Source organism: Protomyctophum parallelum (genome assembly GCF_964188405.1).
Source record: "Protomyctophum parallelum genome assembly, chromosome: 1".
Lineage (NCBI taxonomy): Eukaryota > Metazoa > Chordata > Actinopteri > Myctophiformes > Myctophidae > Protomyctophum > Protomyctophum parallelum.
In genome coordinates, this window is record NC_139697.1 from 70618612 (window position 1) to 70645789 (window position 27178).

General features: G+C 44.8%; 1 protein-coding gene across 1 annotated transcript in view; it reads left to right on the top strand.

Moving 5' to 3' along the window:
- The window catches only part of stk10 (serine/threonine kinase 10), a 69189-nt gene that overhangs the window by 25573 nt on the left and 16438 nt on the right, over positions 1-27178 (top strand). Inside the window, exons 4-10 of the mRNA XM_083778892.1 lie at positions 2618-2767; positions 10033-10105; positions 11340-11534; positions 12459-12540; positions 19538-19678; positions 23358-23717; positions 24570-25034. Of these exons, the coding sequence (XP_083635018.1) occupies positions 2618-2767; positions 10033-10105; positions 11340-11534; positions 12459-12540; positions 19538-19678; positions 23358-23717; positions 24570-25034 (1466 nt within the window). The remainder of the gene's footprint in view (positions 1-2617; positions 2768-10032; positions 10106-11339; positions 11535-12458; positions 12541-19537; positions 19679-23357; positions 23718-24569; positions 25035-27178) is intronic.

A 27178-nucleotide genomic window follows, 5' to 3' on the forward strand; every position in this document is an offset into this window, starting at 1 on the left:
CATTAATTCTGTCTTAACCCATTTTGGAATGGGGTAGATTAAAAAAAAGGCTTCTAAATAAAATAAAAAATCTGAAAAACCCATGTTTCTATGTCAGCGGTGCTCAACCTTTTTCATGTCAAGGACCCCCAGAATTATCTCTATTGGGCCACAGACCTCCATCTCAAAATATGTAGTTCCAGGGACCCCCCAGAACCCAATATCTTAGTTAAAAATGTTCGCTTTGAAATATATATTCAAATATTTGCGCCACATTTTCACGACTTTTCAAAAATAGAAGACCTATAAGCGCTATGAGCTATTCTTCAATAGCTAAAGTATAACATAATGCTTTAAACACCAAATGGGGTTCCCGCCCAAAATGGATTAATTTCATCCTCTGGCCCTTTCTATTCTCCATCTCACACTTTCCTTTAAATGTCCCTTCTATCTATTGCCTTTCTTTCCCGCATCCCTCACTCCTTCTCTTACTGTCTCTCTTTGAGCTTCCTCTCGATGCGTTCGCACTAGCGGCAAGCCGCCGACAAAATTACAAACGAGTCGGAGACACTTCAAGTCATAAGATAGAAGTTTAATTCATGAGCTCAGGGGAGAAGTACTTTAAACATTCAGGGTGTGGGTACACTAGTTCTCAGAGGAAGTGGAACGCAGAGAGAGATTCTAGTTCTATGCAAAGTTAAGAGAGGGAATTGCTTGTGTAAAGGGACAAAGTTGTACCCAAAACAAGAGATACCAGGCATGTGCCGTGGCATCTCAACTCTACGGTATTCCGTTGATTTAGAACCTACAGTATCATAAGGCCAACATTGAAAAACAATATAAGGAGTGATTCTACCGGAATTCTTCCAAAACATAATGATTGATTCATTGACACATTCACTGCGTCACCGAAGCGCTGATAAAAGTTATGTCCAGCTCAGCTGTGATTTGTAACGAGTCACGGACTCGTTACAGGCAGCGAGGTTCTGGCTTCATATCGCTGGCTTTTGTTTAAAAAGAATCTGAGCTGTCGCTTTGTCGCTGCAAGTGTGAACGCAGCATCTCGGTTTTCTAAGTGCCGTTGTGTGTCACAAGTGTAAGGTTTTCAAGGTGTGGCATAAGTGACATTTGCCCTTCAGAAGGAAATTACTTTGTTATGACAGCGTTATCACTCAGCACCATTACATCACTTTTGGAGAGCTTGTTTCAGGCCAGACATCTGATCACCAGATGATACTGCCCAACTCCACTTTCCATTTAAAAACGGGTTCCGACACACTATTCATTTTCATATTGTAGGTTTAATTCAAATAGTGTCTCAATTAACCAGGTTTAACACTTAAACCTACTAATACTACTAATAAAAAATGGTAATAAAAAAGAAAAACTTAAACAATATGCTTTGGAATTGGTCAGCAAACATGCCAGACCACTGTTATGGTCCTTTTAAGTACTGGTCTACTCTACACTGAACCGCACCAGCTCAGCTCCTATCATGCTTGTACTCTCTAGAAACGCTCTAGGAAGCCGTCACACATGACAGAGTCCCCTCGGTGTGGGAATTCCCCCTGCTGTGTTTTTACTGGCTAATCTGTGTCCTCATACAGCCGCCGATGCTTCGGCTACAGCTAACCAAACATACACAGAGAATAGTACTAGTTAGTGGCTTCTATCTGTCTGCACTTTGCTTGCCTAGGAGCACCGATCAAGAAATGGTCCACAGAAAGCGTTTCATGGGAGGTGGAGTGCTTTGGAAATCACGTCCAGCGTGCTCGCATGCAGCATTTGTTGATGCTGTTGCTGTGCTCAAACGTCTCATCTGTGTTATTAGCACACATAGCCTAGCTGAAAACAACAGTCAAACATCAGCTCGTAAATTACCGTGTTGTCAGACAAAGCCAGGTGATATTAATGAGCAACGCTCTTCTTCGAGAGTAAAACATCTTTTATGCGTGGAGGCGCCCAGAGCTGTGGACACGGCCCCCAATGAGTGGTTAGATTTAGGTGTGTCGGTACTGTCTATCTTGCACATTGGCACACACATGGCTTTTGGCACACCTAAATCTGACACACCCATTATTAATATTTATTTCCTGCAGCTGCATTGCTCTAGACAGCATGTCTTTTAATCTGCTGTAGTTCTGAACCTGAATTGGTAAACAAACCATTTTGACAGGTAAACACAGCTGAAGGTTATGATATGACGTTAATTTTGTTTACTGTTGGCGCTTCTGTGCCAGCATGAAGTTAATTGTACGGGGGCTGTCCAGTCCATGCTGGCTCACAAACGTACCCACTACAGCTTATACTAAAACTGTGTTAACCTGTCAAACCTGCCGCTGTAGAATTGAATTGAATTGTTTAATGCTCATTGAGCATTAAACAAGAGTCTTGTGATCTGTACCAATGTTTTAACGCTCGTTCTTTTCACTTAACCTTTTACATTCACTACTTCTCTTCTCCCCATCTCCACTTCCTGTTCCCTTCCCTTTCCTCTCCCCACGCACCTCCTCCCAACCCACACTGGCTCTCCTTCTCCCCCTACTCACCTTATACTGTACTGTATCACCACACCTCTCTCACCCTCCTCTCTCTCTCTCCGTGTCTCCACCGTCTCCCCCCCAACCCCCCCGTGCAGAGTTGGACCGCGGGCTGACGGAGCCTCAGATAAAGGTGGTCTGCCGGCAGATGCTGGAGGCACTGGTCTACCTGCACAGCATGAAGATCATCCACAGAGACCTGAAGGCCGGCAACATCCTGCTCACACTGGACGGGGACATGAAACTGGGTATGGTCTCACTTGTCTGTGGGTTGTTAGAAAATGTCAGTTCTGTGCTGCAGTGAGCGCCTGTTAAATGTCTGTTTCGTGTCATCACGCACGTAGCAGCATAAGCCCTGGTAACCCCCCACCCTCTCCAATGTAGTAGTTATGCCAATTCCCCCCATGTAGTCCCTGTCACTCACTGCTGACCCCACCTGTTTGGTCTTGGGGGGGGGGCATAACGCATGTGGAGGAACACGCTATCCAATCCCAGGCCCGCTCCCTGCTGAACGGTAGCCAACTCTGGCTAACGTGTAGGAGTCGCTAGTGCAGTGATGGATAATATATTCGGCCAATTGTGTTCATTTGGGATTCCTGGCCAAGCTAGACGCAGCGTATAGGATTAAAACCCCTAAGTCACAACAGTGATGGGCAGGAACATTTGAGGGTATGCGCGTGACGTCATCATCATACCCGAACTTTCTGGCCTTGACGGAACAAACAGAAAAGTCGTACGTGATTGCATTAAACGTCGTTAAACAACACACATGCTGCATATGCCCTCTATTATTATTTATTTATTTTTTAAGATATGTTTTTAGGGGCTTTTATGCCTTTATTGATAGTAGACAGTAGAGAGAGACAGGAAGAATGGGGAGAGAGATGGGGAGTGACATGCGGCAAAGGCCGTCGGGACCGGGAGTCGAACCCGCGGCACACCGTCTGGGTGTCTTAGCAGCCTAGGTGCCCAGACGGTTGAGCTAACCGTCCATGCTGCATACCCTCTATTGATGTACACTTGTGTGGTCATTCAGACAAACATAAGTACAAACGGAAAGCTTGACCTTCAGCCACGCTGAAAAAAAATGCTGCAGGAGCCAGGAACCCCGGGAGGCGTAAGTTGATTGGGTGTTTTCCCACGCCCCACGGCAGCAGCTTCATGTCGTATGCGGTCCTTTCTCTACGGACAGTGCATGTATCGACTGTTCCACTACTACTTGATGGTGACCCCAGAGGGTGTTATCTTAATGATCCTATTTATAGAATCCTAAGAACCAGAATACACGTCTCTCTCTGCCATAGAACACTGATGCACTATACTGATCACATGCCTTTCCTAGAACATTAGCTCGGCTCTATTTCAACTTCTAACTCTGTTCTGTTACTGGGAAGCTGGAACACATAAACAATATAACACTATCACCCACTAAGCTGCATGGATACAGTGCAGAGTGTACACTACCCGCATAATCTCTTAATGCATTTGTTTATTTATCCAAACATGATTATTCATGATTCATTAAATGCATCACCGACCCACTGTGTGGGAAAAATAAGTTACTTATCAGGAAATGAAACTACTTTATATCTACATACCGTGAATAGACTAGTGTTGCTCTTTGTGCGGTGATCACTTTTATACTGTGAAAAATATTAGCTTGTTTTTACGTTTTACTTTTGGAAGGAGATGTGTAGTGTGTCATAATATTATGCATTTATTTGTGTGTCTTGTCACGTTTCATTTTGGCCAGAGGCCATCCGCAGGGCCCATCTTATTCTGACTGTTTGACAAATTCTCAGATAAACAGCACATTCTCGTTCTCGCCGTCAGTTGACTTTGGAGGATGACTCTGTTGTCCCATAGTCTCACATGAATGTTGATACACGCATTCATGCACATAATGTGTACACACACACACACACACGTTTTAGGACGACAATCGTGTGAATATGTCGCTCTGCGAAGCGCGACACTTTGCGAGCATAGTGAGCTTGAGCTTGTAGATCTGCTATTTCCTGGTGCATGACACCAGCCCAACCAACTAAGTATAAATCACGCATATATCTCACCCCAACCCCTAAATCTAACATCAACTACTACAGCTAAGAGCTAATCCTATAATCCCTACCCGAGTCTAAACCTAGCATCTGCTACACCTAACCCTAACCCCAGCCTGAGTCTTTTGCCAAGTGTAAACACAAATCTGAACGTTTTTTTTTTCTAAAGCCTCAATTTATCTTGTGAGATCCTGGGAGATCCAGAAAATGGTCCTCACAATGTCTATTTCTGAATACATTTGGCCCTCACAAGTATAATAACACACAAATAACGCATGCACGCCCAGAGTGAGGCCCTCTTCCCCCTGTTGAAACCATGCAGGAGGAGGACCATGTGAGAGCATTGTGTGGGAAAGCTGCATTCTGCACAATTTTTCTCCTTTTTTCTAATATGATTTATGGCCTATCTGAACACTCTGCCCGAAGACCCCAGCATTCCTGACATTATGTAGCCAAAGGTTTCGGTTGTACTGTAGCCAAGTGGTCACTATGATTCCTCTTAACCCATTCTGACCTGAGATCAGATTCTAAAAATGTCTTCTACATCCTGACAGTTTTCTGAAAAATCTATGTTTATATGTCAGTCGTTCTTCGATTTTTCAAAAATAGCAGACCTACAAGCTCGTAGCTATGAGCTTGTAGATCTGCTATTTTCAATAGCTAAAGCATAACATAGTGCTAACACCAAAAGGGGTTCCCGCCCCAAAATGGGTTAAAGCGGTGGTTCTGAAACCTTTTCATGTCAAGGACCCCCAGATTAATATGTGTTTGGCCACGGACATCTGAAAGGAGTTTGGGCCAGGGATCCCCATACAAGATTAGTGTAGTTAATATGTTAAAAATATTCCAAATTCTTCAAATTCTTCTGAAAATAAGTCGATCCACAAACTTAAATTGCAATGCGTAGTATATTAGGGTTATAGTGTAAAATGATTTTGATGCTATAGCAAACAGTAAGACGCCCTGAGGGCGAGAGAGTATACACGCATCCGACTGCTGGGCGAGCGCTGGTGCTTTGGCATGGGGGGTCAGATCAACATATGGAATGAATTCTGTACTGGCCATATATGGAGCGTGGCTTGAGTGTACATGGTTTGATGAGGTCAGATCAACATATGGAATGTCAGAACAGGTCAGCTCCATATATGGAGATCTAAGGGTTTCAGCGGGGGCAGTGTCTTGAGTGTACAGGGTTTGATGAGGGCCCAGGTAGGGCCGGGCCTTAATTTTCAGGCCTGTTGAGAACTTCCGCCGGCTGCCTGTCGCGGCCGCAGTAATAACTTTGGGGCAGGTCCGTCTAGAGTTTAAATGGACAGGTATCAGTCAAAAGGGAGACATCAAAGAGGAAGGATTGATGGGGAAGGATCAACATTATGGAATGTCAGAACATGTTCTGACATATTCATATATGGAGATTTAAGGGTTTGAGGTCAGATGTAGAGTTGCTGGCCAAAATTGATGACATCAGGGATCTCCATATATGGGCTTAATTACGACAGCAGGTCGCATTTACTATGACATCAGGGATCTCCATCCCTGATGATGTCACGTGAGGTCACAAGACCTGGGCTTTCCCATGTATGGGGATTTTGAGTGAAACACTGACTGACTGACTGACGGACAAAAAAACTACGATTTCATAGTAAATGCAACCTGTGGTCGCAACAAATGCTGGGGACCCCCTGGAACCTCCTCAAGGACCCCTGGGGGACCCCGGACCCCACTCGAAGAACCATGTGTAAAAGGATACACTCCCAGCCATGCTGTGCATGCTGACGTGAGCCACTGACGTTTCTCTAAGTAGGTTAGTAGCGAGCAATTATAGATCAATATTCCTAATCACTTTTGCTTTTTGCCCAGGCACATTTCCCCCAGCCAATCGTGCTCATTGGGTTTCACGGTTCCTTCCTGTCGTGGGGCCTTTCGTAGTGCCTCGCATACTTCCCTGGAAGACACCACAGCTAGATATAATCACTGGGAGTTGCCTCTCTGAACTCGTTAAGCCACGACACCGAGTCATTTAAAGCCCTACCGCAGTTCCACAACCGAGTATTAATTCCAAAACAAGGCAGCAATTAGATGTCATTGACTCCAGTTAAACATATCAGCTCGTACCGCGGAGAGAAAATGATCTGTCTGTGTGTGTCACAGTGGTTCTCTGCTGGTTTCACACCAGGAGGACCGTCAATTAAATACAGTCATCTGTGATCCTGTTGAATCCTCTCGGGGGGGCCACTGGATCATGAGTTGACTGGTCGAGAGAAAAAAACTGTCTGGGGCATAATGACCATCACATGCTTCATATATAAACAAGCAGCGAAGCTTGGAGGTAACTATTCACACTCACATTTATATATAACTGATAGTGGTAGGACTGCTCATTTGGCGTAACGCTTCTTTTTGTTCTTTTGTCAAAGATGAAGTCAAAGAACCGTCCCACAGATCTAAGGTCTTTAGATCAGTGGTTCTCAAATGGGGTCCGCAGGGACCCTCAGGGTTCCTTGAAGCGGCTCCGAATGGACCCTTAAGGTCAAGGTAAACTTTATTGTCCACAAGGGAACTTTGTCTTGGGCTTTCACCCCAGCTACAGCCACACATAAAACATCAATGACAGACAAAAATACATTACAGAGGGAGACACAACATTACACCACTGCACACGTGATGTGGATAATCTAGCCTCACTCGGTTACTGCTGTTTCAGAGCCTCGTTCAACATCTTGGTTGATGCTGGTACATCAACGATTTTTTTAATCTGACGTACTTCCACTTACAGGGCTTTTTGGTTCCACTTGTTATGGGGGTTCTCAGAGTTATGGGGGTCCTTGACATGGAACAAAGTTTGAGGACCACAGTCTTAAATGATTGTTCCATCACAGTCAAGGCCTCCGTGTTAACGATGACCTGAGGGTTTATGGGTCTGATGCAACACTTGAGCTCTCAGGTGCTCTGCAGAAACTTGTGCGTAAGGTCACGAGGGTGCCATTCTAGTCACACAACAAAGGTAAATTCTGCTCCAGGCACTTTTGCTCCGGACCAGAGATTTCAGGTTACAGAGCAAATATGTTTTTTTTGTTTTGAGCAATACTTTTGAGGCACATTGCCTGGAGCTGTATCAGCACATTCTCATTGATTTCTTAAGATTTCGTGTACTGCCAGAAAATATTGATTTCTGTCCATTGTTTTGGCTCATGTGGGGGAAAACTGTCACGCAGAAGAATATCTCAGCACGTTATTGGATGCAGAAAGTGGTTTAATCCATAAAGTAGACAGAGAAAATATAACAATAAAAAGGTGCCTTCGGTTCACACCATCTTAATTTATTTACTTTCCGGTGGTTGACGATGTTGCTCATATATACTGTACATTCTAATGACGATGTTCAGGGTGTTTTCAGAGACACTTGAAACATCAACCGATGTGTTGCGTGCGTCATACCATTTAGTGTGTTTTAACAAGAAAATCCTTTCTGCAACATTCCAGAGACTGTGGCAGTCCAAGTCATGTCTGACCGGACGTTCAGGGTCATTTGTACTGCGGGCCACGATACCAGACAGACACAAGTCACTGTAAAACAAGCATGCATGCATGTTGTTTTTGTTTGTTGTTTTGTCTTTGAAATTTTCAGATTGCTATTCCCTAAAGTCCCTAAGGCCAAACCCTGCTGTACTGTTGTGTCCAGGAAATGTATCTCATAATATTCCGACACGGAGACATTGCGTTCAGCATGCGCCAGCGATATTTCTATGAGCCCAGGGTCATGTTTGGGAACGGGGAAATAGGACAATCACAGAACTTGTGCTATTAATCCAAATGAGCTTGGCTTTGCATCTCTCCTGCAGTGTGGTGTGATGTCATGACATCTTTACGAGGTAGAAACATATCTTGCCTGTCCTCACAACCAGAGAGGTGGTTGGGGGCGGAGGGGAAGGGGTTTGGGGGGGGACTTTACAAACTCGACTATCAATCAATGTCTCTTACAAAGACATGGAATGTCTTTCAACTCCCTTAACCACATGAACCCTTGCTTCCCTGTTATATTCTGGGCATGTCTTGATGTGTGAACTAGGGATGTCCTGATACGCTTTTTTCGTTCCTGATCCAATTCCGATACCACAGTTTCTGTGTTGGCCGATACCGAATAATACCAATACCAGTGTTGTGATCTCGTGTTGTGTTTACAGCAGACTCCTCACTTGCAGTTTGGGCAACTCGAAAGCAAACTCCACATGCCCCAACATTTTATTTACCTGCCATGGTGTCAACCCCTTACCCCTGTGTCGGATCGGTGGTTAGACTGGCATATTCGCCGATACCGATATGACCCGATATGACATAAGGGCCAACACCGATACAGTATCAGGACATCTCTAGTTATCAATAATAAGCAGACTTGGCAACCTGACTGTAGAAAGTAACAGTACAGTAAAGAACCTGGGGGTTATTATTGATTCTGAATTTAATTTTAATTCACACATTAATCATGTTACCAAGATTGCCTTTTTTCACCTTAGAAATATTGCACGACTCAGAGCCTATTTGTCCTTGGACGATGCTAAAACGCTAATCCACGCCTTTGTTTTTTCTCGGCTTGACTACTGCAATGCACTCTTTTCAGGACTGCCTAAGAAAACAACTGACAGACTACAACTTGTCCAAAATGCAGCAGCTAGAGTTTTAACTAGAACTAAGATGAGAGAACATATTACCCCAGTTTTGGCATCACTGCACTGGCTTCCGGTTGTTTTTAGGATTGATTTTAAAATGATTTTACTTGTCTATAAAGCTCTCAATGGTCTCGCACCTTCCTACCTACATGACTGCCTGCCTAAATATGTCCCAAACCGGCCCCTAAGGTCTTCCACTGCTGGCCTGCTCGCTTTGCCTAAAAAAATGGCAACTAAAAAATACGGGGAAGCAGCTTTTTGCTTCTACGGGCCGTCGGCATGGAACAAGCTCCCGCTGTACCTTCGTCAGGCAGCCTCTGTAGACATTTTTAAAGCTCAGCTCAAGACCCACCTCTACAACATTGCTTTTAAGTGATCTTTTATTTATTTTTTATTATTCACTGTATTTTATTACTGCTTGTTTCTTTTAATGTCGTTGCCTTGCTTTATCTGTTCTTATCTTTGTACCACTGCCTTCTCCTGATTTGACACTGCGCTATTGTATTTTAACTGCATGCCTGTTTTAATGCTGTTTTGTTTTGCTTTTGTTTTTATTATCTTTTCTGCCCTGTAAAGCACTTTGAGCTACATTTATGTATGAAAGTTGCTATATAAATAAAGTTTATTATTATTATTATTAGTGTGAACTTAAGCAAACACTGGAAAAAAAGCGCAGTCCAACACGCTTGTAGATTGGTTACTGTTGCTAGTATGACTTACAACAAAGTACAGGAGGTTTAAGGGATTAATCTTGTCTTTTTCCTACTCTCTCTTTTTCACACGCAGCTGATTTCGGCGTGTCGGCAAAGAATAACAAAACCTTGCAGAGACGAGATTCTTTCATCGGAACGCCATACTGGTGAGTTGGTCATACATGATGACACACATGGGAATAACGTGGTATGCTGTTTTGTACAAACTGAATTATAGACGTGTGACTAAGAATATACTTCCTGTTTCCTGGAAAAGCACACAAATGAACCTCCCACATATAGACACACACACAAGAGTTGCAGCTCAATCAGTACAATATTGAGTTTTTCTTTTTTTTCCCCTTTTTTCCTATTGGAGTATTCCCAATTTTCAATACTTTTACTTATACTCCACTACATCTAAGTGAGTGTTTTAATTGGCAGTATTGACTATTGATACCTTTACTTGGTCAAATAATGTAGTACTTTTTCCACCACTAGGCTTCAATGCCTCAAACCAGAGTACTCGTGCTGAGACATCCAGTTCCAAGGGTAGACCAGTGTGTGCCTGTGGACCTTGCCCCGTAGGTCATTTCTATGAATATGCCAGTGAACAGTCACCCATTGACCATCCGGAATACCCTCCCAGTACAATGACAGCTTAACCCTGCCCTTTTATGTTGCACAACTCTGAATAGTTTCAAACTCTCCGCAGTCTTTTGTGTACACCTTTCACTGAGCGCACTGATTGACTGAGTCAACATGAAACTGGGCTTGCACAGTGCAGGCCTAACATGACACCACTTGAGTCAATTTAAGAGTGCGTGTGTTTGCCAGAGGCGCTTTGCAAATTATCGGCAAACAAAAGTTGACTTGTGAAGCACGCCTGCTATCGACATCAGATCAGTCTATGTTTGTTATCATCTGGAGATATTATTCTAATTATCAACTTAAGACAACAATGGCCACATACTAAACTCACATTATGGCCAGTTGGCCTGTCACTCTTTGTTTGATTTGTTGAAAAGCTGTCAAGTAAACTGTTCAATGTGATTCTGTCTTTCTTGATTTACAATTCCCAAGCTTTAGTGATTGAGTTGTAGGTTATCTATTGTCTGTTAGGTTCCTCAATATAACTTTAATTAAAACATTTAGATTTATTTGCAATACTTTCACTGTACCAAAATTCCAATAATGTACAGTACCGGTATATGGACACATAAAATTAATAAAATGCAGGTGCTTTTTAAAATCTGTCACACCTGTTGCACTTGCGACTGATCCGAGAACCTGCCTTGAATGAATAGTTTGTTGTTGTTTGTTTAACCTTGGCCTTGGTCTGCTGTGTGTGTGTGTGTGTGTGTGTGTGTGTGCGTGTGCGTGTGCGTGTGCGTGGCTCAGGATGGCTCCCGAGGTGGTGATGTGCGAGACGATGAAGGACGCTCCGTACGACTACAAGGCGGACATCTGGTCCTTGGGCATCACGCTGATCGAGATGGCCCAGATCGAGCCTCCGCACCACGAGCTCAACCCCATGAGGGTGCTGCTGAAGATAGCCAAGTCCGACCCCCCCAGCCTCGAGCAGCCACACAAATGGTGAGAGTTCTTTCTTTCTTTCTTTACATATTTTTCTTTGTTTTTTCAACCTGAATGAAGCACAGTCATGGTTGCATATTGCATTGTCAAATGTGTCATTTAAAACTGAAGGGCTCAGCTCTGTTGTGGAGAAAGAGGAGTACAGTAGGGCCTACAGTTGAGCTCTGTTGTGGAGAAAGAGGAGCACAGTAGGGCCTACAGTTGAGCTCTGTTGTGGAGAAAGAGGAGTACAGTAGGGCCTACAGTTGAGCTCTGTTGTGGAGAAAGAGGACACAGTAGGGCCTACAGTTGAGCTCTGTTGTGGAGAAAGAGGAGCACAGTAGGGCCTACAGTTGAGCTCTGTAGACAAAATAGCGGTTTATTTGTCACTCACGAAATGTTGGATAGCTCTAACAATCTTTACCTTACTGTTAAGCAGTATTTGAGCTCCACAGAGTAAAACAAAGTAGCTACAGTATATAGGGCTTAAGTGGTTTTTTGAATTAATTTCTATGTCATATTAAGAGAGAGTGCTTGTGCGCGTGCACTCGGCTGTGCACCAGACGAGTCATTATCTCTTTCTCCTCTTCCAGCCCTGCATTGCACTCCCTGACTGTTCCAAAACCTATAGCCACAGCTCACCAGCCAGACAGGCCTTTTAACGGGCGCTAAGCTGTGGCTTTTCCAATCACTTTTATCATAAACATTTTACGAGGTCCTGAGTGTCCCGGGCCGTCTTCAATTTATGGCGGAGCTAAACGCTGAATGCAGAGCTCTCTATTTACCGGGGCGACTGTACAGCACCGACGCAGCATTCCTGGAAGTGTTTGTCGTGTCAGGAGTTATCTGAAAGCAAGCAGCCTGACACCCGCTGCCTTCGTCTCTCACCACCCCTTCCCCTCCCCGTCGCTTTGATTAATGCCTCTTCCCTGTGTTTACTTTCAGGACGCGGGACTTTAAAGATTTCCTGAAGAAGTCTTTGGATAAGAACCCAGAAACCCGGCCATCTGCAGCTCAGCTCTTGGAGGTACCTACTACTGCACACACACACACACACACACACACACACACACACACACACACACACACACACACATGCACACACATGCACGCACACACTCACACAAGCACACACGCACACACACCAACACACACACACTGAGCAACATCTATAACTAATAAATATTGTACGACTCAGCGCTTTGTTGAATGGTGTGCCATAGGTTCTAATTGTCCTTATCTCAGACTGACACACATGCTTATGTGCGTGCGTATGTGTGTGTGTGTGTGTGCGTGCGCCCCCCCGCCCACACACACACACCTACACACACACACACACACACACACACACACACACACACACACAGCCTTTATCACCAGTAAATCCTCTATTTTAAGCCATGCATTCAATATTTGAGAATGGGGAAATGTGTGAGAGAGCGCGCGCTAGGGCAGTTACGACAAAGAGGAACAGATTTATCACAAATTGCTAAACGTTTAAATGACAGGAAGGGCAATGAAAATGGTGGAAAAGGGCATACGGGAATGAAAAGTGAACTGGGTGTGTATGAGAGAGAATTAAAATTCAAGAGCCACAGTTTCCTGTCTGAAGCCCACAGCTGAGGGAATGCCGGCTATTTACATTCCTCTTCCTCAGCCAATGGCATGTCTGGAAAGCCTGAACACGGCCACCCCTGGCCAATTAGGAGGGGCGAGGTGAATATCCTAAGCCCTGAGGCCTTCTGGGAATTCTGTGTGTGCGCTCCAGTGGGATAGATAGAGAGAGAGAGAGAGAGAGAGAGAGAGAGAGAGAGAGAGAGAGGCGCGGTTCGGAGGGTTTTAAGATGGTTATCGCACCCCCGCCGTAAACTTGTCACGCCCGTCTGATGGGCTGCGTTTTGAATAGATGGCTTCACCACATGACTGAGCTGCAAATGTGTCCCGCTGAGTCCGGGCCGGCACCGTGCAGCGTTCAACCGCCGTTTGTGTGGCTATCAAAGGCCATTGTTTCACCACCACCAGTTGAGGATTTCTAACCTTGAAACATGAACGTCGGTGTCGGGTCAAATATTTATGATTCAAGTGAACTGCCGGAACCCTCCCGATGTTGGGAAAACGGTTGTAGTACAAGTTTAAACGTGGTCCTATCGTGGCTAATCCACAATCAGCACTGTAGGTCCAATTCAAAGGGCTTTATTGGCATGAGAAAACATACGTTTGCATTGCCTAAGCAAAAAGTGGAACAATACAATGATAAAATGTATGTACCATTGAAAGTCAGAATCTCCAATAAATCAATGTACTGTACCAAGACCACTTGATACACACAATGATTAGTCTTTAGGGTGGTTGTGTTCCACTTGATATCCTTCTCCTATGTAGTGTCTGAGTTTAAGATGGAGTGATGCACGAGAACCAGATAAAAGTCTTCGTCCTGAACATATTTTCAAGAGATCTCCCTCAAATGGAAGAACTGCATGTGGTTCAGTCACTCTCACTTACTTTCTCTCTCCTCTTGTTCTTTATTATACTCTCTCTCTCTCTCTCTCTCTCCCTCTCTCTTTCATCTCTCCCTGTCCGTAAGAGGAGGAAATGACAAAAGAAAACCACATAAAAGTCTCCGTCGTCAAAATATTTTCAAGAGATCACTGTCAAACGTGCCCTGGAAGCACTGCGTGTGATGCGTGCAACCCGCCCTCTCTCTCTCTCTTCTCTCTCTCTCTCACTGTATGGAATGTTGTATACACAGTGACATGATACACTATCAGTCACCGTGGCTGCGGCTGGCAGGAGACCATCTGGTCACTGGGGACTCTTACTCTGTACATAGATACTTCTCTCATGGGACTCTTACCAAGGGGCCAGTGAGGCACTCCAACGTTGAAGCGCTGGGCCCTAGTGGTAAGAGGAAGGACTGCAGGCGGACCCGTGGATTCATGACGAGGAAACCCCGTGCAGCTGGGCTTTAACATTGAGTGCTCGGTTGCACTTCCGCATTGGACCACCAAAGTTTGGTGGTCCAATGCGGATATGCACCCAAAAAGGCGGAAATTGGCGGTCCTTCGGGCTGCTTCAAAACGCCACTGAGCAACTTCCACTGACATGAATAGTGGAGGGGGGCGGAGCTTCGCGCCAGATCAGTCTCTATCCTTTTAATACTCTATGACTCTTTTGGAGTTTCATGGAGAAAAAACATTACAATAATCCAAAAAAGTTATTCTCTGGATTTAATATTAATTTCCCCTCCTTCATTACATGAAAATAAAAGACACACATTCATTTTTTTAAGTTGCAGTGCCATTAAGGCTCATTTCCTCCTAAATAATAATATCCGGATTGGTTTTCTTTTTCTTTATTTCTGTGGACACACAGCCAACAGCTCATTACAATTACAAACACTGAATCTGACTTCATCACTGCCTGACTCTACATTTCCAGGTAATTATTTTAGAGAGACAGAGAGAGACTATTGAATATAAAGTCAGTGTGATGGCAGGTACATGGTCCTAATATGATATAAAGTCAGTGTGATGGCAGTTACATGGTCCTAATATGTTATATAAAGTCAGTGTGATGGCAGGTACATGGTCCTAATATGAATATAAAGTCAGTGTGATGGCAGGTACATGGTCCTAATATGAATATAAAGTCAGTGTGATGGCAGGTACATGGTCCTAATATGAATATAAAGTCAGTGTGATGGCAGTTACATGGTCCTAATATGTTATATAAAGTCAGTGTGATGGCAGATACATGGTCCTAATATGAATATAAAGTCAGTGTGATGGCAGGTACATGGTCCTAATATGAATATAAAGTCAGTGTGATGGCAGTTACATGGTCCTAATATGAATATGAAGTCAGTGTGATGGCAGGTACATGGTCCTAATATGATATAAAGTCAGTGTGATGGCAGATACATGGTCCTAATATGAATATAAAGTCAGTGTGATGGCAGATACATGGTCCTAATATGAATATAAATTCAGTGTGATGGCAGGTACATGGTCCTAATATGAATATAAAGTCAGTGTGATGGCAGATACATGTAGCCTGGTTAATAAACCAGACTAATATCGCACGGACCGCGGGATATTAGTCTGGGGAGGCTCAGCTTGGATTTCATTTCCAGGGGAGCGGGTTGAAACCTTTTCTCTTTGACGCAATTGGTCAGAGCTACTGTCAGTCAAAGGTCTCAAGCATTGAAAGTCACTGTACCAAAGCCCGCCCATATTGCATACCGTGTCCCGATTGACCGCCCCATTTCTCTGGTGTAGGAAATGGGCGTACAATTGAGCCTCTCCAGACCGTAATCCGCCGGCAGGCAATTCATTTTTGCCAACAGCTGATTCGGTCTGGTTTATTAACCAGGCTAAGATACATGGTCCTAATCTGAATATAAAGTCAGTGTGATGGCAGGTACATGGTCCTAATATGAGAGACTATTGAATATAAAGTCAGTGTGATGGCAGGTACATGGTCCTAATATGAGAGAGACTATTGAATATAAAGTCAGTGTGATGGCAGGTACATGGTCCTAATATGAGAGAGACTATTGAATATAAAGCCAGTGTGATGGCAGGTACATGGTCCTAATATGAGAGAGACTATTGAATATAAAGTCAGTGTGATGGCAGGTACATGGTCCTAATATGAGAGAGACTATTGAATATAAAGTCAGTGTGATGGCAGGTACATGGTCCTAATATGAGAGAGACCTATTCAGCCTCTCGCCAGCGATAACCTGCAGCTCACATTGAGAAACTGAAAATACACACGCGAGACTTCCTCGCACACTTTGACCACACCAGGTGGCTGAGCCTCTACTACGCCCTGGAGGAGTAAGGAGGACTCTTTAAATACAAAAGTACCTGCACATAGAGACGGGTTCACAGCTCTAGAGTGTTTATGGAGGAGAACCGATGATGGGGTGTTTTTCGGTCATCTGCACCACAGTGCCCCGTCTGCACCCTCCGCTGGTCCTCGGGTCCCGCATGTGGTTCCTATTTGAACCATTTCACGCCCTGACGCCAGTCAAGCCGTCCATGTAAGAGTCCAAAATGGCCCGGTCCGCCGGTCCATTGCACTGGGAAACATCAAACAATCAGGCCTAAAGCTCTGCTGAGCAGTGTCTAAGATAAAAAAAAATGTCTGCAAAAACAACACCGCTATAAGGCCCCGTTTGGGCTGTCATGTTACACCGTCAGCCCTTTTTCCCACCCTGCTTTGATTCCTTCCAGTGAGAAATGGGGCTTTGGTCTGAGCAGGGGTGGTCTGGGTTCAGTGGTCAGCAATGTGAAGCTACATTTTGATATATAAGCCACTTGAGTATGTTTATCCCATTCTGACCATTCTGTCAGTGGTTCTTCGAATTTTCAAAAATAGCAGACCTACAAGCTCGTAGCGCGCCACTCGGTGGCGCGCTATGAGCTTGTAGATCTGCTATTTTTCAATAGCTAAAGCATAACAGAGTGCTAACACCAAAAGGGATTCCCAAAATGGGTTAACGATGGTACTGCAGAGTTTTTGTGAACCTTCTTATTCCATGCACTTTTTTGCCCCTCCTATGTCCAGCTTTGTGTGTTTGTGTGTACCCCATAGCGATGGTTTGAATGGCTGAGCACCCCGTAGTGACGATTGGATTGGCTGAGCACCCCATAGCGATAATTTCATTGGCTGGGCAATGTACGTAATTGAGGATAAAAAGTGAGAACAGACAATTGAGGACGCTGGAATGTGATGATGTATGATGATAAGGCCCCTCACTTCACACGGGTGTGATTCTTTTTAACAGACAGCATTTCACTGCCTGTTGCTACTTGCTTTATTGTGGTACACCGTGCCTGGTATGCCATTGTAGATGTAGACAGTAAGTACAGTATGTTACTACTGTACTTGAGTATTTACATTTTTGGAGACTTTACTGTATGACTTTTCACTCTACTTCTACATTTCAAAGACAGATATTGCACTTTTGACTACTACCTTTCTAAGAATGTAAAACTAATTGCATTAAGCCGTATTTAAAATAGTGAAAATAGCAGACGTGTCAAGATGCAACATGTGACCTTGTAGGGCTGCTATTTTCATTATTAATATTTTAATGAGTACTTTGTCCTCCACTGAGGGTATGACAGTAAATCACCTTGAACCTTGCACCTACTGTACTATTACTAGCAACTATGATGAAGACAAGATCACGGATTAGTCTGAGTCACCCCAAGGCCCTCTGTGTTGTGTCTCAAAGTCTTGAAGCTGGTCTCCTTTAGTCCGTGAGAGAGCACTCAGGAAGTGGTGCTGTGCTGTTTGGGGAGGCTCAATCATTTCAGCTGAATGCCCCCGTCAGTAAATGACCTTGGAACTGTAGATCATTGGCATTAAGCCTCAAGGTTGTGGGTTCCCTCTGACCTCCCGAGGTAAGCTAAAACGCACTGTATGGTCTCAAAGTGTGCATCTGAAAAATACAATGGGCCTACAGTATATAGTACTATATACAGTTTATACAGTTGAGCTTTGCTGTTTTCCTCTCTCTCTGTTGTATTACGTCAATGAGAGAGAGACCTGGGGGTGGTTTGAATTTGAAATAAGGTTTCTCTGGTGGAATGTACCTTTATGATTATGAATATCTATAGTTTGTTATTTACTCAGTAAAACTGACTTTTACATTGTGCAATTTGGTCATTTTGCGACCAATTGCATGGCATGATGAGCATGGTCTTACCCACGTTTGTTAACAGCCCATCTAAGCCTCTGTTGTGCAGTGGCTTAGTAGTGGTTTAGGCACATTTACCTGACTCATTGTTGGGTATAAATGTTGTTTGTCACTGGAGAAGTTAAAAGCTTAGAGCTAATATGGTCCTCATGGACAGGACCCAGCAGAAGTGTACGCACACGCGCGCGCGCGCGCGCGCGCGCGCGCGCGCACACACACACACACACACACACACACACACACACACACACACACACACACACACACACACACACACACACAGCTTCATCCCCTTTCATGGCCTCCCCCTTTACCAGCTGTGGCAATTAAATTACACCATAGTGAAAATCTGCTAAATAATAGATACGTCCTTTATCTCGGCTGCACTAGGCCTTTTCATTTAGCCTTTATGCCCAGCACGCCTGCCTCTTCACTGCCTCGTTTGACCCACCTCTTTGCCTTGTGTACACGCATGTATTCAAGCTCATCTGCACATTTTCCATTATGTTTCTGATGTCCGTTTGTTAGATGATAGACATTGTGTCTTTGGGTTTCAGAGCTGCCAGGTGGTGGATAAAGATTCTACCACATTGAAAGTCTCTCCATTGTCATGACCTGAAGCTATGTGCATGACTGTGGCAGTTTATTTTCTTTCTTTCTAACTGTGCGCGCGCATGTGTGGTGGACATACTCTCCCGTTGTCATATCTGAACGTGTCTTAAACCTCCCTCCCACAGTTTGTGGTGATTGTTCATTTATCATTTCGGTACAGGTTAAATGGTCTCATTAAACTAAAGTAAAGCCTTCGTGGTGATGGTTTGACTTTTCCCCTCCCTCAAGCACAAGCTATTGTACGCATGGAATGAATGAATGAATCTTCTTTGTTGTCAGCATATAGCACCCAGCTAGCAACTGGTTGTACTGTACAGTATGTGGTCGTTTGGCATGTTTATCCTGTGGTTGCATGCATTGCAGCCTCTTTATCCATGTTTACCTGTAAATATTATGTTTGCATACATTGAAAAGGGAGGATAGCGGGGGAGAGAGTGGGGTGAAAGCGAGTCAAAGTGGAGACAGTATTGTTTGTTTACTTCAGAGCAGGGTTGAGGAAAAAGAGAGCTTCAGCAATGTGTCTGATTTAAGATTCATAACATGCATTTGTCGTCCATTAGGACGGTGGTTTTGGGGGTTCCATTCCACGGTCGATTCAGGGGTCTGTGACTGCTGTATTAGGACACCACAACACCACCAAAATACCATTTAAGTCGCCATGCTGTATTTTCTACTAACTATAGTGACTTCTGTTTCACAGCACCCCTTTGTGAGCTCGGTAACGACCAACCGGCCGCTGCGGGAGCTGGTGGCAGAGGCCAAGGCTGAGGTCATGGAGGAAATAGAAGACAATAGAGAGGAAGGCGAGGAGGACGACACCGCAGAACTCACCCTCACCGTGGTACGTCAACTGCACCCCCCACGCCCTCCCCTTCTCCTTACTCCCCTTTCCATTCTTCCTTTGTTCGTTTGTAATCTTATTGTTTGTTGTTTATTTGGAAAGTGTGCCGTCCATTCCTGTAAAGCTTGGCGATTGAGCTCAATCTCTGTGTACAATGATCAGAAGTTCCATGTTTCCACCTGTTTCTTTTTTTTAGCCCCTCCTATATTCAGCTATTAGTGTAGTCTTACACAAACATTAAATTCCCATTGACAATGAATGGAGAATTTACGTCATATATGGACGAGCAAATCGACATGTACGATGATAAGAGCGCCCCTCACTTCACACGGGTGTGTGTTTTTGTGTTTTTTGCATTTCCCCATAGATGTCATACAGTACTTGGTGTGTAATAATTAATATTTAAGGCAGCTAGCTAGGCATTCTGTTTTGTTATCTAACTGCATGAAGTTGTACTTCTACGGAGAAAAGGCTAAACTAATAGCAGGCCGCCATAGCAATAGTCTAGACTGAAGTCGAGTGTGATTCTTGACTCTTCCCTATCTACATTCCACTATGCATGTTGAATCCTCCTGCATGGGGATTCTTCTACTATTTCAGCCAAGGATCCACATGTGGATTTGTACCTTGTGGATGAAGGAAACCCATTGTGGGCACCCGTCCCACTAGCCTGTCCCATTTTGGGATGGGTTGGTGGTCATTCTTACACACATACTGGTGGTTAATGGTGCTCAGCCAAACTGCGTCAGATGGCTCACAACGTGCCATGTATATATTTGTTTTCGATCCCCATTGGGATCTCCGCCCCGGTATGATTTTTAGGGTGAAAAAACCCATGCTTTGAGATCCGCTATCCTATATTATTATGTCATCAGTTGACATATGCTTCAATCATTTTGTTCCGTCTCATACTTGAGTCACTCTCCGAGGTCTGGAGTTGTCTTGGTGTGTGTGGTCTGAGGTTTCGTAGGGTTGACTGGTCTTGGTAGACCTGGGAGTTTGTCTTTTAAGCTTTAGTATCAAATAATGCCTTTTAGCTAAAAATAGAAAAGATGCTTTCCCGGTCTTAACCCATATTGGACTGAGGTCGATTAAAAAAAAAAGGCTTCTAAATCCTAAAATTTTTCTGAAAAACCCATGTTTCTATGTCAGTGGTGCTCAACCTTTTTCATGTCAAGGACCCCCAGAATTATCTCTATTGGGCCACGGACCCCCATCTCAAAATATGTAGTTCCAGGGACCCCCCAGAAGCCAATATTTTAGTTAAAAATGTTCGCTCGGAAATATATATTTGCACCACATTTTTACGACTTTTCAAAAATAGCAGACCTACAAGCTCGTAGCGCGCCACTCGGTGGCGCGCTATGAGCTTGTAGATCTGCTATTTTTCAATAGCTAAAGCATAACATGATGCTAACACCAAAAGGGGTTCCCGCCCAAAATGGGTTATAATGGGTTAACGTTGAACTCTACAGGCCGCAGAACGATGTGAGGGACACGCGCACACACAAACGCGCGCTTCCTCCGACCAAAAACCTCAACGTGTCCTTTCTTTTGAAGTCCTCGTTGACCTTCGCGGAGTGCTCGCCGTCTCTTGTAAACACGGCCTTTCCGGTGGTGTCCTTGGAAGGTCCTACGGCCCTGCATGCAGCGTTCCGCCTGCCAAGAAGGGCCGACGGTTCCCTCGAGCATGTAATGGTGGGCACTCGATTAGAAAGTGACGCAGTATCGTTGTGCCCGTAACCACAAACAAAGGACAGAGACCGGAACACAGCCATTCAGCCAACAGTAGCACAGCTAAATATAGGCGCTATACTCTGGGTCCAACTGCACCGTCAAATCCTGAGTGTACTTGGAGTGTACAAAAGGTCCCTTTTGTACACTCTCAGAGTTGACGGTATGCTTTTTACTGTGTAATAATAATGTATAGAATACACTGTCACCTCCTAGCCTGTGACTGAGTTGAGTTATTTAGACAGGGTCCTGCCGTGGTTTACTGAATGTAAAACAACATACATTATGCTGCTGGCCCGACACCAATCTCCACCCGAAAATGTATTTTGGTAAGTGGAAATGTTGTTTCTGAGGAATGTGTTGAGTAGGGAAAATATTTGATTCATCGCACAACTCCAGTATATTTCTAATAGATATATATTTTAAAAGGTAGACCTGTGATCCTAGGGCATGAAACATGTTTACCAACCTCACTACCGTTGAACAGGATTCATAATTTCACCATCAAATTTTATCTGTTAGTCGCCTTATTATTCCAATCCTCACATTAACATTTTCAGTTGAAAGAAACAGCCCTCCCAATCATTTTCTAATGGGTGATTATGCTTTTACGGCCTTGCTAGATTATGGTTCTGATGATCCCCCAGGCTGTTAAAGGCCACATTCATATTCATGCTGCGTTCCTCTGTCTAGACGAGGCGTTCCGCTGTGTCTCACAATCTTCACTTATAGTTTACATCTTCGTGATCAGCAAACGGAGAAGGTTTGCAGTACACTTTTGCCTCGCCGTTTGAATCTCATCTCTTTCACTCTCCCATCTTGTCTCCCAGAGGACAAGTGCCAACGCTCTCAAATGCACACAGACACGCAGAGACACACGCAGGGTTGCTAGTCGTAAACAGCCACTAAAGGTCTTGGACCTCAGCCAGAGTGAGTTAGACGTGCAGTTCCTCCCAGCAATCCATCATATATTATACAGCCAGACAGTGGTGTTTTTTAGAGGGCCCATCATAAAGATGTGACGACATTGACTCCATTCTAGGGAAGACAGCAGAGAGATAATTCAAGAGGCAGAATTGCCAGTCGGCAATGGCTGTAAAATGATCATGCAATTATTTTGAAGTGCCATTCTGTTCTTCACAAGCTTTAAAACCTACTTCAGCGGTAAGCGTTTGAAGGGATCGTTTAAGACGGAAACAGTTCACGGGTAAGTCGGACCTCTAATTTAACGTCAATGTTGACCCTCACAGACGGTCCTCTAATAACCCACCAGGCTCCTGTACACATACTGCTTCCGGATAGTCACCATTCCTACATATTGTGAGCCATCATTTTAACTGCCCTTTCACTTCGGTAATTATCAGAGCTATTTATTGTCAATGGTCCCCTCGCTGTACTAGTGTGAAGCTCAGAGGACCTCGGCCATTAGCTTTTGGGCATACTAAAAACATTAGCACCTTGGACGAGACCAATAGCATAGATGCTAACATGGAGGCTTTCAGTAGCTGTTTTTATTGTCTCCACCAGGCCAAAGGCGTGGCAGAGAGACTATGCTTTTCACCCCGTCTGTCCGTCCTGTGCACACACACGCCTTGGATGCCAGAGCAGAACCTCTGCTCCACGTCTTTCTGATCTGCCTGTTATTGCGCCACCAGGAAGCCGATTTTTGCTACACATTTTTTTACATCACTCCGACACTCCTACATATTTTGTCCAAACATCATGCAAATTGGTACACAGCATCTATATAGTCATGTGATCAAGACGGATCTGTCCGATTTGTCATATTCTATTCCGATTGAAGCTTAGATTGGCTGCCAGAGTTTGCACGGTCAGTTCGTTTTGAACAAAAAATGCTTATTACCATTGTGGTCCTTCTCATATTCGTGCATGATGACAATGATGCCCTTTCTTTCTCTTTTTGTCCTCGCGAATCTCATTTCAGTCACCGGGCAAGGAGCCATGCCAGACCAGTCAGACCAGTATGGAAGGAGAGCCCATTCCGGACCCCCCGAGCCCCACCACGCCCTCACCCACCACGGCCACCCCGGTCCCCAGGGACGAGGAGGCCCGTCCCAGCACCCCGGTGGATCAGCACCTGGACAAAGGTGTGGTGGTGGTCCCGGTTCCCATGCCCCGCCTGAAGACCCCCCCCCAGGACGACCAGGAGGAGGAGCTGGTGGACAAGCTCGCCGACGAGGTCATGGACTCGGACAAGCCGGAGAGCGAGGCGTCTACCAAGACCTCGAGCTCGGACTCTGGCATCGAGGACGGGAAGATCAGTCCCAGCTCGGAGGAGGAGAAGGTTCGACTTGTTTCCTTGTTTCTTCTGACTGCGCAACACACTATTGGACAATTTTCACAAGGCACACGTCTTAGCATTTATGTCATATTCATAGGGGTGGTGTTTCCCACGCCTCCAAGTATAATATTGGGGAAAGATCGTCTCTTTTATTCATTTGGTGACAGCAGTATAATGATATGTGTATGTCCCAACAATGATTTTAGTTTATAATAAATCAAACATCCAAAAATCTCAGACGAATAGTCATTTTAATTTGGAGCTAATTTGAGAGCTTAGGCAATTGGCACCGGGTGAAAAATGGGTTACAAAATCGTGGGATAACTTTTTTTTTGTTAAAGGGTTAAAGTAACTATAAGCAATATGTCAACATTTTAAAGATTTTAGTTTTGTTTTTGATATTCGGACAGCCAACAATGAGTAAAACGCTCCCAAAAATTTTAGTCTCTGTGACACATCTAGGGGCCACAATCGGCATTCAAAGATTTTGTTAGAAGCTTTGTCATTGGTCAAAAAAAAAAAAAAAAGCCTGCCGAAAGGCGAAATGACTAACCAATCAGGACAGGCAAATCGAAAAGATATTGCTTATAGCAGCTTTAACCCATTTTGGGCCGGAATCCCTTTTGGTGTTAGCATTATGTTGTGCTTTAGCTATTGAAAAATAGCAGATCTACAAGCTCATAGCGCGCCACCGAGTGGCGCGCTACGAGCTTGTAGGTCTGCTATTTTTTTTTTATCGAAGAACGACTGACATAGAAACATAGCTTTTTCAGTAAACTGTCAGGATGTAGAAGACATTTTTTAGAATTTACAATTTATATGCACGAGTAACGAAACAGAATTCAACCCCTAAAGGTGGTGGACACGCCGGAGACGGAACAACAGACGCCGTCGCGGCGGCTGTTCCGAGGAGAGCGTGTCTCCGAGGAGAGCGTGGACATTGTCATGGAACCAGCCAACCAACCGGAGGTCCCCATTAAGGTCCCGGTGTCCGAGGAGGACACCACTGGCCCCGCCGCGGACCGCGAGCTAGCGCTAGCTACCCCCGCCGCCCCCACCGCCACGTTCACCACCATCACCCCCGTCACCCCGAGCCCCACTCCCACCCCGGTACCGGCGCCTCGCTCCGGGCTGAACGGCACCCTCAGAAATGGTCCCGAGCGGAGTGCGTCCATAGGGTCCAACAACGCGGAGTGGATGTCGCCACCCCGCAGCAACGGGAGGATTCCCAGCCATCGCTACTCGGACGCCGGGAGCCTGGTGTCGGAGAGCTTGGACATGTCGGTGCACAGCAAGGACACCATCTCACTCTCTGTCAAGGTACTGCAAGTCCACACACACATACACACACACACACACACACACACACACACACACGCACGCGCACACAAATGCACACAAATGCACACTAAAAACTCTATGTCAGTTGTCCTGCGCACATTCATCTACGTGGCATGTGCCTCGTCAAATCTTGAGTGTAAAATGTCAAAATGGACCCGGTCTCTTTTTTTGCACTCTGTGGATGTGACGCTCTCTGTGGATTCTGATGTGCGCGCGTCAGCAATATCCTGCTGACAGCGTTTGACTATTAAAGCTGGTCATATCAAACCAGCTTATAATCATCATGTCCCTCTTACCTTTTATTTGGAGAACCATATAGATAAACAGGATAGGACACACAGTGACTGATGATATAGATAAGTAAACTCATGAGTATGCAATAAAAGCCGGTTGTGTTGGGTTTTCCCTTTTCATTAAGCCTGTGCAGTGCTCTGTACCAGTACTGCTGGTGCGTGTCAAACTTAACCTGTCAGTTTGAACATTAACACTTACTGTACCACCCTCAAATTAGACGCTTTGTGACGTGTGAGTGGACGTATATTCCACTGTGGTCACTCCACGCTGTGGTTAATTTCTTTGTCAACTCTATTTTGGGGGTAAATATGTACATGAGCCACAGAACAGCCCCTTGACCAAATGGGCGGGGGCGTAACACTAGTGTTAGAAGTGTGACGCTGACCCACGGTAGCTGGATAACGGGCTGGTGGGCCCCCCTCCTTGGAAAGCGGACGATGTGTGTCCGTGGAGACTGTATAGCGTGTTGTGTTTTGGACTGTGGGTGTGTACTCTCTCTCTTAAACAGAGTGTAGCCTGTCTTCCATTAAGCATGACTCTCACATAACGCCCTGAACGGGAGGGGTGGGGTCAGGGAATGAAACTAGCTGAGGCTCTTCTCTTTAATGTGGAGCTGTTATTCATTTAGTCGAGCTGCATTGAGGAAATGTATTTGAAAGCATTTATAATAAATAATGGCAATGATAATAAACTTTTATAACTTTTCGCAGCGAGGTTATAAAGTGCTTTACAACACAAGATAAAATATTACAGCAGCATAACACTAGAGCTAAATGTTATACCATACACGCACGCACTCGCACACAAAATAGCAGAGAGGACTCAATAAGCTGACCAAACCGGATCATGCCAGTATCATCCTCTTGAAATGTATCCTGAAACTTCAGGCAATATCAAGGTTTCATAGCAACAAAAACCCACGAGTATCACAGTGGGATAATTTAACAAGCAGAGATAGAGAGGGGGTGGGGATGGAGATGGAGAGAAGTGTGAGTCTATTTTATTGTCGGATACCAAGCCCTCTGAAGCAAAATATGCAACATTTTCCATTCATTAAGACCAATGGTGACCTTTGTGTGGGTGCTATTCACTATTCAGCGCCGTGAATGGAAGCTTCTATACAGCCCATTGTGACCTCAGCGCTTCTGGACGCTTATGGACAGACCATGATTGGAATCCTGTTGACTGTGTGTGTGTGTGTGTGTGTGTGTGTGCGCAGTTGTCTGTTTGCGATATGCAAGTTCTTCCAGAACACATTATTCAGCAGGCCATTTAGACAGCGGTGAATAGACTGCCTGTGTTTGTGGTTTAGGACAGAGATAGACTTTCTGTGTGTGTGCGTGCGTGCGTGCGCACGCACGCACGCAGGCACACGCACACGCACACGCACACGCACATGCACACACACACACACACACACACACACACACACACACACACGCACGCAGGCACACTTGTGCATGCATGTGTAGTTTTGTGTACAAGCCCACATATGTCCATACAGTACATCAGGTGTGTGTGTGTGTGTGTGTGTGTGAGAGAGAGTGTGTTTGTGATGATAGATGGGGGTGGTGGAGTCACACAGAGCCTCAAAGCCAAACACAGCAGCTGGGTGACAGATCCCCCCCCAGTCCTCTGAACACACTGTTACTGTGTACTTAACACACACACACACACACACACACACACACACACACACACACACACACACACACACACACACACACACACACACACAATCATCATCACTATACAACCCAGTGGACCTTGACAGTATACTATAAAGACAAGTAGGTCCCTGTAGCTACATTGTCTGACACACACACACA